Source organism: Danio rerio, chromosome 15 (assembly GCF_052040795.2).
Source record: "Danio rerio strain M-AB ecotype USA chromosome 15, GRCz13ab, whole genome shotgun sequence".
Taxonomy (NCBI): domain Eukaryota; kingdom Metazoa; phylum Chordata; class Actinopteri; order Cypriniformes; family Danionidae; genus Danio; species Danio rerio.
The window spans coordinates 30,069,391-30,084,867 of NC_141035.1; the positions used below are offsets into that span (position 1 = coordinate 30,069,391).

Sequence of the window (15,477 nt, forward strand, 5' to 3'; positions counted from 1 at the left end):
GAGGTTGATATTTTAGTAATTAGGGGGTGTTGAAAAAAATGCATTGTATTAACTAGTGACATTAGGAGTAAAAAATCCAATCCATTTTTTTTCTTTCTTGGTGGGACAGTTAAATAGTTAAGACCCTGTGAATACCCTGCAAACTGAATATGATATAACAGCCAAAGCTGCTGGATGTTCCTTGAATTTTTATCATGAATTTATCAATTGAATAAATATTTCTAAAACTTGCAAAACGTTGTCATTAATTGTACAATAAATAACTTAGAATGTTTCACACAAAGACAAACCTTACTCAAGTGCAATTTTCTTATATAACATTTTCTTATTATTCAATTTGACCTGATGTAGAGTAAAAGAAAAACAATTACAGAGGCACTATTGTGTCATCAAAATAACCTTTATTTGTGTAGTTAAGAAAACTATCCATTATTTTTAAGACACATTTGTAATCCTCGCCAGCATACTTCTTCCGCCATCTTCTCAACACTCCCACCTTAACGTAAACGCACACATGATGTTTCGCAGTGCAGTTTGTGGAACTGGACATGAAGCGGCGATGAGGACAGTGGCACAGCTCACACTCTCTCCATCTGTGCAGGTCAGGCCTCGTTTCTCTCTGTCTCACTCCAGACTGCCAGTGCCACCTTATCACTGCAGCCACAGCCTATAAATACCAACAGAAGATAGCAGGCATTCAGTCAGCTTTCCTCCTCTCTCGGGGGTCAGAAGGCTGATCTACAAATTTGTACATTTAGCTGAAGAAGCATTCATCTATAAACAGTCTCTGATACACAATCTACCATGAGTCAATCTGTCAAGGCTTGTTGGCAAACCATGTAAGATTTTGAAGCTGTTTGTTCCAAAACACTCCTTGAATCCTCTGCACTCCATGTATCCCAATGGGAACGGTCCCCATTCAGTAAAAGGCTATTTTCTGGCATGTCTGTGGGTTTCTCCTCTCATCGGAGGTCATGCATCTCTTAACTACTAAATGAATGAAAGGAATATCACAGAAAATAAAAGATGACTGAATAGAGGGGAAAAAAACAGAGAAAACTATTATCACCTTAGAAAGTAAACATTGGTTGCTTTTTTAATTCTAGTAACTTGCTTTTCCATCCTCATCTTAGCTTTTCTAGATATTTAACTAGCTCTGCTTGAATTCATTCTTAATGTGTTAATAAATGCGATTGCAAATACCTTAGAACAGAGAGAGAAGCTTAAAATAAGACATTTAAGGGTCAAAATGTGTTCAATGCAAAGTTTAAAGGTTTTCTATCTACATCATCAGCGCCTTAATATACTTTATATAGATAAAAACTAAATTCACTGAATATTACTGGTATAATAATAATAATAATAATAATAATAATAATAATAATAGTAATAATAATAAGTGTTGTTAAACCAGGTGTCTCCGTTTATCGCTTTATTCGTTAAAGTTTTATCAATAGAGCCCAACGTAATTTATAAGTCAACTACATTGTATACTGAAATATGGAAAACATTTATCTCAAACTAACACCTTTGTGTGTCATAAGCTAAAAGTCGGGGCTTGTAGTAACCAACTGATTTATTAACAGACATTATTTTAATAGAACTTGTCTTCTAATGGAACGTTTTTTTCGAAATAAAAAGTGCGTAAGGTAGGCTAAATTTATCGTGACGAGGCAAACTTTTCGCGCGGTTTATGATGCTAACTACTCGTAACTGCTAACGAGCACCTCATACCTTATTTGTCTGAAAATACCTATTAATGAAGGGAAATATTAAGATTCGAACGTCGAAACATTTCGTGATTTAATTCGTTATTTGTCAATTAAACGAGACGTGTAAATCAGTCATCTCCACAGCTGTTTGAGAGACAGTACACTGAATAATATCTGACAGCTCCCGGGGGGATTAAAAGGGTCAGTGTTGACATTACTACACACACTATTTTTCAATTAGCTGCTGAATAGCCTCGATTAGATCAACTTATCTTTAGGATCCCCACACCTGGACGCGCATCTCATCAGTGTCCTGATCGAAACGACGGCTGCTCGCAGACTCACCGCTAACAGATAGCCTACAGTAAGAACAATCTGCCTTTATCTTCAACTCATTCTCTCTGAATAGTGTCGGATTGATTGTGCAAGGGTGCTTGTTTTAAATTATTGATGTTGGAGTTTCTCCCCCTCATCTCTTCATATCCTATTACCATGACAAATTGCCGTTCCCGTTCAAAACCTTTAATCCGTGGGAAAACATTTAGAAGGCAAAGTTACTATAAGTGTACAGTAGCCTACATTTTTACAGCATTAAACATCAAGTCGGAAGTACAGATTGAGTGCATGCAAATCATATATAATATTAAAAGTATACATTTATAAATACAGCTAATAAAATTAATTTAAATACTATCATTTTTTACAGGTGTTCAGGTGCTGAGAGTTTTATAAGGACTTTAAGCCCAAATAAATAAATGTTGGTTGAACAATGACATTTAAAAAAGAGACATAAAAACCAATAAAACCATTTATATTGCCGTTTTAAAATAACTGAAATATGGATAACAAAAAAGATCATTAAAATAAGAATGGAGCTGATTAATGCGCATTTTATTTCATTCGCGTTTGTATACTGATTTACAGCTCTTTGTTAGAAAAGAATATGAAAAAAAAGAAACCGCAAGTTAACATTTTTTGTTGAGAAAATGTGAGGAATCAAACTTCTAATATGCATTCAACTTTTCTGACTAAAATATATTACTGAAGAAGAATACTTTGACAAGATAAAAACTAGCAAAAGCTGATCGAGGCAAGAGCTGAATTGGTTGTTGCAAATTAAATAAATGTAAACAAAGATGTTTTTGCCTGATGAAAACAGTTTGCTGGTTAAGTGTATAAAACTATACTTAGGGGTAATATACAATTTAATCAACCACAAATTGTATAAAAAAGCATGAAGGTACAATAGGTATAACACTTGTTGCATTTAGACGGAGCAAGAGACTTAATCGCTGAAGGGGAATTGATGGGGTCAGCATCACACAACACAAAAGCTCAGGGGACCGAAAAAACTTCAGCGTGTGTGTGTTTGTCTGTGTGTGATCATAAAGGAAACACATAAATCACAGATTTTACTATTAGTGTGTGGTGCTTGTTATTACGACAAGCCTGATTTTACTTCAGTCGCTATTGATGAGATGTTTGCAAAACACAATTAAAAATGTATAATCATTCAGTAGGCTATAAAATAACACAGACAAGCATTCAGTGTTAAACTCGTGGCTTGAAAAAAGGTATATTTATATTGAGAGAAAATACTAGGGTTTTCGCACATTTAAATTAAGCTTTAGTGTTTGCAAACGGTCTGCAGGAGCAGGTACAGTAAATCCCTGAGGTCATTAGAGCGCCCCCACCTGTTACCTGAAAAGGTGTAGATTCTAATAAATCAGCAACATGCGCGCTTCGCCTAACAGTTTTAGCGTCTTTTAAAATCAGATTTGGTCTTTAGAGTGCTGTATTAAATTGCTAGAGAAATTGCTAAACGATTACCTGATATTACTCAATATTTACAAAACACCGCATGGATGGTTTAATGTTAAACATTTCAAACATCCATCGTGTTCTGCATTTATTGTTGTCTGCTGATCACAGAGGCTAGTGCATACTCATGATTTAGAATCATAATTTTTATCACTTAATGCATGGGGTTTATCAAGTTTAGCGAAACCTTATTAATCACTATTATTATATTTCTACACTGTAAAAAATATGATTGCCTTAAATTTTTAAGCTGGATCAAAATAACCCCATCAGTCAACTGAACTTAAATCGTGTTAAACTGACTTAAAACAGCTTGCGTAACTTTTAAAATTAAGTTAGAACAAGATTACCTTGGGTAAAAAGTTATAATGACATAAAAACATATGTTGTCAGGACTAACTAATCATATATTTTTACAATGTATAAAACAACCCTTACGATAACGTGTTTGAAACTTTTTGTTTTGTTATCCTTTGATTAAAACTTTACAGTTTTGATATTTAAGATTTACTGCCTAATATTTTTTAAACTGACTCTTAAAATAAAAGCAAATCTTCAACTGTAAAAATCTATTAGACTATGCGATTGTATCATTTTGTAGGCTACCACTTACAAAATTCAAACATTCTCATTGATATAAATATTGCAAGTCTACTGATATCAACAGGTTTGTGTGAAGATTAGGGTCGGGTTACGGTTTTGCAACAGCATCACCTCTGAATAAAGACTATTGTGTCTATGAGATGTCCTCACTACACAGAGGGGGGAAACTATGTGTTTTATAGTTTGAAAGAATGAGCTTTTGTGAAGTATACTGTTGCCAATTCACTTCTGGGCAGATGGAGAGAGTGGGAGAGAAGAAGCAGAGCACCAGAGCTGTCTATAAAATAGTTGTTTCGCATCTATCAGATATAAGGTATGTCCAGACTGAGCAGGTTACTGCTGACTCGGTTGGGTGATTCGACGCGAAAAGCAAATTGTACGATTTGGCAAAATAAGCACGAGCAGATCAAATACACTGTCCTTATGAAAAAAAGGAGACACGGGGAAATTCATCCAGGGTGTGTGTGGATGGGTAGTAAGAATGGAGGAGAGAGAGATCTGGACGGAAGGAAGGAGGAGGAGAGAGGGGGCTGCTAGCTGGTGGAGGCGCTGGGTATACATGTGACAAGGGGAAATATGAGGGACTTTGACAGGTCTTAAACGGTCTGGCGCCAAGGCCTCAGTCTACTGGCTAAATATAGCAGGAGAGATGATGCAGAGAGATGATGAAAAGATGAAAAGAAGGAGCAACAATGTAAAAGCAGAAAAAAAGAGCAACGGTCATTTAATGATCAACCCTAGAGGTGCATCTGGTTTCATAAATGTGAAAGGTATTGCAAAGGTTTGCGTTATCTTTTTGCAGAAACATATTAATTTCCTTGGAACCCTGGAAACACAATTAGGCACATTGTCTTACAGCGGACACCGTCTCAAGGACACAAAAGCTGACAGGAGCAGATCATGCATAAAAGTTTGGCACCAGCTTATATTAACTAATGAAATGTACTTTGCTTAAAGCTTTTGCACAGAGACACCTCTCAGCACCCCCCCCCCCCCTCCCCTTTTTTTAAATTCATCATTACAATCATCCGGAATAAACGTCATTGGTGTTCGACGCCTCGTTGTTTTTGCAGTAAACAGTGGCAGTGCCGTGAAAAGTTTTCCAGCATGAACGCTTTTTAAACTATGTGTGATAAAAGCTCAGCGCACGATTGCATTCTTGTCGGTTTAGATGTGTACAGCAGACAAAATAAATCTGGCGTAATTGCAGAGACTTTGTTGATGTGATTACTTCCTAAAGTATATACATAGAAAACCGTTACCATTTCCACGTGTGGTTAATCTCTTCCCAATCTAAATCACTCTCTGTCGAAGTTTAAGCCCAGAGATCAAACAAACACTATTGATTAGTTCTAATTCAACAACGTTGTTTGCAGGTAAAACAATGAATGTGTAAACTATCAAAAACAATATATAATATTTACAGCTAAAACACCTGAGTAGGCCTTTTTGGAAAAAAGGTGGAAAATACTTTTTCCGCTTCTTTATTATTTCGTTTGGCTAGTTCAACATGCTTCATTACAAAAACCGGAACAAAATATTAATATTCTACCTTTATATAGTACAGTTAAATCGTGGTATAAATAGCCCAACAGATTATTGTTTATTTGAATATATAGCAGTTTCTTTTCTTTCTCTGTTTTATATTTATGTAGCATTTTGCGACTTTTAAATAAAAGCGTTATATTTATTAATAATGCCCATACCTGCATGGTAAATGCCTGCATTTCCAATATTTTAGTGTCAGTTTTAATAAATCCCGCTTTAGTTCTGTGTGTTCACTCGTGGCATCGGCAACAAGTGTCTGCCTGCTTTGTCTCTTTTTTTTCTTCTCTGCTTACTGTGCAGATTTAGCCATTCTTATTCATTATTGAGGTGTGAGAGTAATCTCATTTCACAACAGATATAATAAAATGTCTAAATATGCTTGCCCTTTTTAATGAACAAGAGAAAAAAATCGAAAAACGCACAATTAAGTAATGTAGCAGTGCTCATTTTGGCTGCAAAAATCGGCATTTCGCCATGCTCTTTATTAAATAATAATAATAAAATCAAACTATTATCTTTAAACAACTTTACGTCCAATCCAGTAGACTAAATATCACAAATTGTAAAACTAAATACAAAAACACTTTATTATACGTCGTCGTCTTTGTTAAATAGACACTGCAAACAGCCTATAAAGTTTTTGACCAGCTGTTCATATTCAATTCACGCTGATTTTAACTTCATAACATTTCAGTGCAATATAAGCAATATAACAAATATAAGCTTTCGGATCCTGTATGGCAAAGAAAGGGTTAAACATACAGCCTGTCATCATGTTCTGCTGATTTGTATCGAAGTGTAAAAGTGACAACATTCCGCAAACGGTTGAATCTGTCCGCACAAATACAAAGATGCGTTTTGGAAATGCGGGAAGTATTCATATGACCGAAAACTATACATTGATAAGCTAACTTAGTCACTTGAAGACAAAGACGGCAAGCGCAAACCAAAACTTTGGCGTAAAGGCTAAAAGGATTGGAGTGCACTGTTAGAGGATTTTGGAGTAAATATGAACTGACAAGGGACGGTTCTTGCTGCGGTACGTCAGCCGACTGGCGCCAAGCGGCTATCTAACAAACCCAATCCAAGTAAATCTAGAGTCCACGAGTGGATTTCTTAAAGGTATAGACTACGCTCACGGCTCGACGCACTGCTGAAACTACAGGGCGAAAGTAGATGGGGAATAGTGGTCTTGCACTTAAATGCGTTGAGATGTAGAGACGTTTAAGTAACTATATTTCGAGGACAGAGAGGAGCGTGTTGTTTTCGCACACCTAAACACTGCGTGAAAATATCGTCTGCGCACAAAGAAAAATAAAATAAAAAATGCCTTATTATAACGCACTTAACATTCCATAAACACATGTATATGCATATTACCGCATATGGAGTAAATTAAAAGTTAACCGCAGATGCTTGTTAACAGTCAAGAGTAATGCAGCACTCACCAAAATTATCTTTACATTGGTCTTTAGATTCCATCAGCTCTCTTCCTTTTTCTTCATAGCGCGTGGCTATGCGCTTTGAATGACCCGGGGCAGAATTGAAAGTACCAATGTCCGGTTATTGGCTGATGTTCCCCACATGAAGTCAGTCGCGACACACGAACGAAGTACGGAAATTGTTATTCACACAGTGTTACGCTGAATTCAATTCATACGCACAACAAGGTCCTTTGGCTATCAGTGTGCACTTCTGTATCATTAACAAAATACGTACGCGCCACTTCAACATACAGCGAACATGAACGTTGTTTTGTGTGTGCTATTTTATTGACTATTGCGAAAAGTTATCTTCAATTCACGATGCTTTAAATGTGCTTGTAATGTAAAGTTTATAGTATTTGCGCTGATTTTCTCATAAGAGTTTGCAACGTTCTCATTTACACATCAATAATCTTAAGTCTTGGTTGTCTGTGTATCGGAAAGAGTGTTTTGTTCCTCGAACAAGGAGGCATCGTAATTATAAAGCGTAAGCCGACCGAGGTGCAGTCACCACCGGCTAAGCACTGAGGGCTGACCCGGTCCTTGGCTTGGAGACGGGGGTGGGATTTCCCGATCTTTTCTGTCATTGGTTAATATTTTATTCTGTTGACATGTTTTCTTACTGCTAATGCTTCCGACACCTTCTTGTCCACCCCCTCTCCTTGAGCCTGGCCGGAGCTGTCAAAACCACGCCTATAGAGGCCCACAATTGGTCCAGAAAGCGTAAAATCAGCAATCAAGGGGGCTTGGTTCATTAGTGCTGAGATCAGAGCAGGAAGGACATGTGAGATAGTTACAGTTGTACAGTGGACAGGGCAAGATCTAACCATTTCAACTCCGTGTCTGGGTAGAATGACTGCGCTTGAATGGACATCCGCATCGAAAGAGTAATCTGCTTTTTTATGAGAGCAACTGTTGGCGAACAGGAATCCCCAAATCTGCCTTCAAAGCGTCCTTGCGCTCACTTTGACTGATATTATTACGGGGACTTCGTGGAAACTAGCAGCTACGGGAGTTAAAGTGGAAGATCCTACCGCTGTCTGCTCTCGCCTTTTCGCGATACGCATTTTGCCAAAATTGCCTCGCTGCGCTTTTTCTTCTCGTAGTGAGAAGATCTGTCTTCTGGATACGCGCTCCTTTTTAGCCAGAGAACACCTCTAAATATATCTTTTCACTACGTTTGTTGGATGCACCGATGAGAGATCCAGTTTTTACAGGGACTGCGATGGCTTACCACCCTTTCCACGCTCACCGGCCGACCGACTTTCCCATGTCAGCTTTTCTCGCGGCCGCGCAACCTTCCTTTTTCCCGGCGCTGACCTTGCCTCCCGGGGCTCTCACAAAGCCGATCCCGGACCATACCCTGGCCGGAGCCGCGGAGGCTGGGCTCCATCCGGCTTTGAGTCACCACCATCAGGCAGCTCATCTTCGCAGTCTCAAGAGCTTGGAGCCAGAGGAAGAGGTTGAAGACGATCCAAAAGTCACACTGGAAGCGAAGGATCTATGGGACCAGTTCCACAAATTAGGAACAGAAATGGTTATTACGAAATCTGGCAGGTGAGTTCACACTTCATCTGTTAATAGTATTTTGTTGCAGTGTTTACGCGATTGAATGTTGTGATCCTGTGAACGTTTCGTATTTATTCTACAGTAAATTCGCCGTGAATTGCAAGAATAAAAACATAAAATAAAACTGTTTCGCTCGATGTTTAATTCAGCAGGCCCAGTATATTCATTGCTGATCCTCGGATTTATGCATTCGCTGTCGTACAACATTTCTCCATAATTTCCTTATTAATGTCTTGAGCCATGAACTGGCTGACCCAATTATTATGTCAAAGAGGCTGTGGAAATGAATGTCTTACTGTCAGAACAATGGGGACCTCCAAGATTCATCTGCTCATTTGATTTAGGGAAACGAAATGGGGAAAGTACAAGCGATGCGTATTCTGTGGCTAAGCGAAAGGAAAATAGTTGAGGCTTTTTGTTGCTTGCATCAGAATCAACAAACATTGACTTTCATTGAACGGTGTGGTACAGTTAAATTGTGTTTTATTTTATTTCTTTGAAGACAAATGTCCTTGTTGGCCTGTCTATGTTCTGAGGTGTACTATGTAAATATCCTGTCAAAAACATAATATTTGAGTGGCGAGCTAAATAATCTGGAGCCAAGTCAAATAGTAATATTTGGTTTGTTGTTTGTGTATATATATATATATATATATATATATATATATATATATATATATATATATATATATATATATATATATATATATATACAATGTCATTGTTTGAGTTAAGATAAACCATAACACAGAAATGTAAATGATTTTCCTGACAACGTTAAAAAATACATTCATGGACAAACTTTTTTTTTTCTACAGGAGAATGTTTCCACCTTTTAAGGTCCGCATTAATGGACTCGATAAAAAAGCCAAGTATATTCTTTTAATGGACATTGTGGCTGCCGACGACTGCCGCTACAAGTTTCACAACTCTCGCTGGATGGTTGCGGGGAAGGCCGACCCGGAGATGCCAAAGCGAATGTATATACATCCGGATAGCCCAGCTACTGGGGAACAATGGATGGCTAAGCCTGTTGCTTTTCATAAACTGAAGTTAACCAACAATATTTCGGACAAACATGGATTTGTAAGTAACCCATTTTCTTTAATAGCTGTGTCTGTGTGTGTGTGTGTGTGTGTGTGTGTGTGTGTGTGTGTGTGTGTGTGTGTGTGTGTGTGTGTGTGTGTGTGTCGCATGTAGAGGCCTATTATGGTTGTGTGTTATAGCATATGTAATATAAATTTACTGCCATGTGTGGGCTGTAATGCCTATGCTCACAATGACACTTGCAGTATCGCAGTTTATTTTTGGGCAATGAGAATGATTGTTTTATAATATCTAATTTAGCTTATTAAATTTATTCGGCCCATACAATTCTGTGCTGTGGAGAGATTAATTTCTTTTTTTGTTTGTTTCGGCACAAACACAGATAAGGGCTTTCCGTCATAATTTTATTCGTTATGATGAATAATGATGACAATGTCAGTTCGGTTATGTAATGTAAATACTTCATCCTGAGTTTTTTCTTGGCCACTGTTACTTCTATTGTTTATGATAGGCGCTGAGCGCTATAACTTTTATGAGGAGGTGGAAGTGACAAAAAATTAGGTCAAATGAACAAGAGAGACCTTGAATCACGCTACAGTAGATGAGTTTACAAATAGCAACAGTGAACGTAACATTTGGATTGTTTGAATTAGCGCAGCAACAAAATGCATAGGTAGAGCTACCTGAGCAGTCTCTGGTGTGTTTGGTTAGTTCAGTGAACAATGTTGGATGCAACGATGCAAACCGATACTATATACGAGAGCATGCAGTCAAATATAGTGTGTGACCTGCTCCCTTACGCGACTAGCAAACAAATCGACTGGAAACAAATGGAGCATTTACATGCATGGCATAACCATTTGATATTTGTACAGTCAAATAGAAATTTAATAAATGTATATTATCTGCTCATCACCTTTTTACTTAATCCGTACAATTAAGTAACTCTTACTAGATTTCTTCTTGAGATTTAATTTAATGTTATATTGAAAGCGCCACAAAATTAGTCGTGTTGCATGTCCGCATGACTGGTTTGTTTCTTTCCACCGGCATAGGCCTGCAGTTCTGTGATTTAACCCAAGAACAATATTTCCACTATTAATTAATATATAATGCGGTTTTATCGTCTAAAACTATTTTAAAGAGTAATGACTTGAAATGTATAATTATTGTGACGAGCACTAATGTCTTCCTCTCCTTCTTAACAGACCATCCTGAATTCAATGCATAAATATCAGCCCAGGTTCCATATTGTGAGAGCCAACGATATTCTGAAGCTTCCGTACAGCACTTTCAGGACATACGTTTTCCCTGAGACCGATTTTATTGCTGTCACTGCTTATCAAAACGACAAGGTATGTACCCATATTTTGATAAATTAAAGCGATTTATTAGACATTACAGACATGTGCTTGCATATCTAAATAATGCACAACTTGACTATTCGTAATTTGTGCATATCTACTTTCGTTCTGCGATGCTTTTTGCATGCGATCTACGAGCCTGTACATTTGGTGGGATTTACTGTTTGTCCCTTGGTATAAAAAAGTAGCATAAGTGACAGTATTTTGAATATATGGATGTTAAATTTTATCTTGAAAATTGTTCAAATTCCTCACGTGTCCAGTGCTACTTTCAGCTACTGCTCATGTTAATTGTCGTCTGTGTCCGAGGGGCCTGGTGAGCTTGTCGGTATCGTAAAGTTTATGACATAGAGTCACAATCGATTAGCAGGCACTTAAGCTCGTCGGTTTGTCCGGGAGCAACACACACTGAGGCACAGCAATCAAAGCGTGTCAGTTTCTAAACGCAAAAAGCAGAGGCCATCTAGCTTAGCAATCTCTGAACTTTAAGGCCTTGGTTTCTCATGAATTTATAGCCTACAGCGTCTAAATCGCTTGAGTACAACGAAAATCGTTCTGTTACATCGCTTTCTATTTTCATGGAACTTGTAAAAACTGGCTATGATTCAAACCACACTATTAATTATTAATAGCAGGTCGGCGTCACTCATCTAGTTCGCCTCTCTTGTTCTCTCTGTTGTGCTGTAGAGAATAACAATTTGACAAATGGAAAATGTTTACTCGTGGAGTTTCTCAGGGGGGTCGTGATTTGATCTTTTTCATTAAACATTTTGAATAATTAAAAGTAGTCTGCGCAGCGTGTTTAACACTGATGGTAAAATAAGTGGTGATCACACCACTTATGAAAGCTTTTCTTTTTATGCATTTAAATTCGTATGAAATAAGGATTTGTATAAGTTAGTGCAACGTAAATCAACACCAAAAGTACCACTACGATTATATATTAATAGACTGCTGTTGAATATTTTTACTAATCATGCACAAATCAATAATAATTATAACAACATATACATCTTTTTTCTTTCTCTACATTCAGATAACTCAACTGAAAATTGATAATAACCCCTTTGCCAAAGGCTTCAGAGACACGGGGAATGGAAGGAGAGAAAAAAGGTAATAAAAGTTATAGTGTTATACGTTGTAACGAAATAGCCCATGGGCTGCCTACAGATTTTATTTTTATTTTGCATTGATCAATTTATAGTTCCCTGATTTGTTAAATATGTATTTATTTTATAAACAAATATATTTTTATGTTAAAGGAAACAGCTGACCCTTCCATCATTACGCATGTATGAGGATCAATGTAAAGTGGACCGTGATGGCGCCGACTCTGATGCTTCCTCAAGCGAACCAACAACTGGCAGAGATGCTGGTCATTCACCTGGACCGGTTTCCAGCCCACTTAGGTTTAACCGGGGCAGCAGAGGTACGTCTGAAGTTATGAATAAATTATAACGATATGCTTCATGAATACCAAAAGGAAGCAGACCTAAATGTCAAATAATTGACAAAACTCTGTATTATACCATTTAACAATTTTAATAATTGACACTGTCATTTGAATAAAGCATATCTCATTCAGCATGAACTGATTTGCAATTTCCAAAACAAGTTTTTTGAATCAGCGAGCAACACGTAAAAGTTATAGCTCTCAATCATATTTCGTTGGATTCACACAAAAACGTGAAAAAAAAATTAATTGGAAAAATATTTGTATTTCATTGCATTTATTTAATTCATCGTGCAGCTGGTCTCTTACTGTGTCGCTTTATATGCGTATTAAGCATTAATTTAGCTGCTTAAACAGTAAAGAAAATTTCCAAATGTCTAGTGTTTAAGTCCAATTACGCCTAGAGTTAGGGACATTTTAAATACATCTGCAATTTATAATACTGATACTTCCATTATACTGCAACATAAATTTATAGATAAAAAGATAGACAGATAGATAGATAGATAGATAGATAGATAGATAGATAGATAGATAGATAGATAGATAGATAGATAGATAGATAGATAGATAGTCTTATATCAAGAAATATCAAATTAATGTTGATTTTTTTGCCCATCACAGACGACAAAACATGCACTGATAGCGAGCACGAAATGGACCACCAAAATGACCGGTGTGGTGGCTCCAGCAGTCCTGCACCAGAGCCTTCATCTCCATTCAGGTCGAGGAGTGAGGACTGGGGGCGAGAGAAGCCTATTGCGGAGAAGAAAGACGACTATCCAGACTCACGAAAAACAAGTGATTCTATATTTAGTATAAGAAACTTGGAGAAAGACAAACTAGAGAGCAGGTCGAGGAAAGATACAGACTCGTCAAAGAAAGACACGGAAAACAGCGGTATAAGCGGTAGTAAAGACAGCTTCTCTCCTCTAATGGTACAGACTGAAAGTCCTTCACATTTTGGGGCAGGGCACCTTCAGAGTCTGGCGCTCTCCGGCCTACACAGTCAACAATTCTTTAACCCACTAAACACCGGACAACCTCTATTATTCCACCCTGGACAATTTGCAATGGCACCTGGAGCGTTTTCTGCCATGGGCATGGGACATCTATTGGCTTCAGTATCAGGCGCTGGTGGCCTGGAGAACGGAAGTCTGTCAGCTCAGGGTACTGGGAGCACACCGAGTCCCTTTCCCTTTCATCTGTCTCAACACATGCTTGCCTCTCAGGTAAGGAAACTCTCGTCATTAAAATTTAAATCTATGTCATGATACGCCCTGTCTGGTTATGGAAGCACGTGAATGAAAACAGGCTACACTAGTTAGATCTAGTGATATTTTTGGTGAGATGCTATTTGATTTCATAGACTAGCCTTCTTTGTCAAGCGTAACAGTAGCTGTTTAAACATTTTCTGGTAGAAACGCATGAAAATACATTACAAAACAACATTATTATTATTATTATTATTATTATTATTATTATTATTATTATTATTACAGCTTTTAAAATCTGTCAAAATATCTGCTTTATTTGAGGCTATTATTTCTGTGATAAAATAAACTTCTACTTGATTTTACAATTCTTTAAAAGCAATCGCCATACAGCAGATTCATACTTTCCAAACTGTCGCATGTACAGTGTACTAAAAATGCTAACGATCATCTCTTATTACAGGGCATTCCGATGCCAACCTTCGGTGGACTTTTCCCGTACCCCTACACCTACATGGCCGCGGCAGCAGCAGCGGCTTCTGCCCTGCCCGCTAGCAGCAGCACGGCGTCCTCTCTCTCCAGGAACCCGTTCTTGAGCAGCAGCACTCGCCCTCGACTGCGATTCAACCCTTATCAGCTCCCAGTGTCGATCCCTCAAAGCACAAACCTGCTCACCACCGGATTGCCAAGCGGCCTAAACCCCTCATCGGAATCTTCTAAATGTGGTAGCAGGGAAGCGAGTCCTGTGCCTGATCACAAATCGGGAGCCAGTCAAAGAAACGGCTCACCTAAAACGACAATGAAGGAATCCATCAATGAACTTCAAAATATTCAGAGACTAGTAAGCGGCCTAGAGAGCCAGCGGGAGACTTCGTCACCTAGGGATTCACCCAAGTGATCAAGCGTCCCCAAACCTATCCAGGGCATGACTTGAATTGCCAGAGGATTTTATTAAGTGGTTCTCGGCGAGAAATTTCATTATATTTTGCGCATGGATGATTAGAGTGGAAAACAAGAAGTCAACAAGAAAAAAAAAAAGAAAAGAAACCGTGGGACTCGGTGCTGTTGGTGGTGGAAGTGCTGCGAAGACAATCTACATTGTAGCCTAATTGACTGTAGAACATGCCTACAAGACCACACCAATCTATTGAAAAAAAGGATTATACAAATAAAATACATTTGTTGCGTAACGTCAGTATAGGATCACTACTGGTTGCAATATCTAAATGGTGATTCACGTAAAATCTGTAAACTGAAAACATCCAAGCTACATCCAAAAAAAAAAAAAAAGCAAAAAAAGACAAATAATTAGAGTGGATATTTCAAAAAGGGATTGAAATAACAGTTGGACCGTTAGTTAAATCCAACAGACAGTTATACCTGAACTATTTAATGTAATTATTAATAAAAGGAACCTAATTCTGTAAATAAGCTACAAGGACCTAAGAATATGCAAATTGGTATTAATTTATTCAAAGCTGTACATTTGCGTGTACATAATATTTAGAGTTTAACTCATTGCATTTTTTTTTCATTTTTCACTATGGTTGTTGTAAATGAAAGCTATAGCGTTTGATGTTTGGAGACAGAAGGTGTTCCTCTCTGTGATGCGTTGCTGTTTAATCTGCCTGTGACACGTAATGAAAGCGTGTGCCATCATTG

General features: G+C 37.7%; 1 protein-coding gene and 1 long non-coding RNA gene across 2 annotated transcripts; one reads left to right on the forward strand and one right to left on the reverse strand.

The window, feature by feature from the left end:
* Nucleotides 1–386: 386 nt before the first annotated feature.
* On the reverse strand, nucleotides 387–7,673 carry si:ch211-229g11.6. The gene is made up of 2 exons (NR_170084.2): nucleotides 7,133–7,673; nucleotides 387–667 (listed from the first exon to the last, which is right to left on the reverse strand). It is a non-coding gene; the product is annotated as a si:ch211-229g11.6 (long non-coding RNA).
* A 281-nt stretch (nucleotides 7,674–7,954) lies between these two features.
* tbx2b (T-box transcription factor 2b) lies at nucleotides 7,955–14,853 on the forward strand. Its single transcript, NM_131051.1, is given in 7 exon segments — nucleotides 7,955–8,725; nucleotides 9,556–9,823; nucleotides 10,993–11,139; nucleotides 12,185–12,261; nucleotides 12,411–12,577; nucleotides 13,226–13,833; nucleotides 14,279–14,853. Coding segments are annotated over 7 exon segments (2,064 nt in total). The 5' UTR covers nucleotides 7,955–8,363; the 3' UTR covers nucleotides 14,714–14,853.
* The last annotated feature ends 624 nt before the right edge of the window (nucleotides 14,854–15,477 follow it).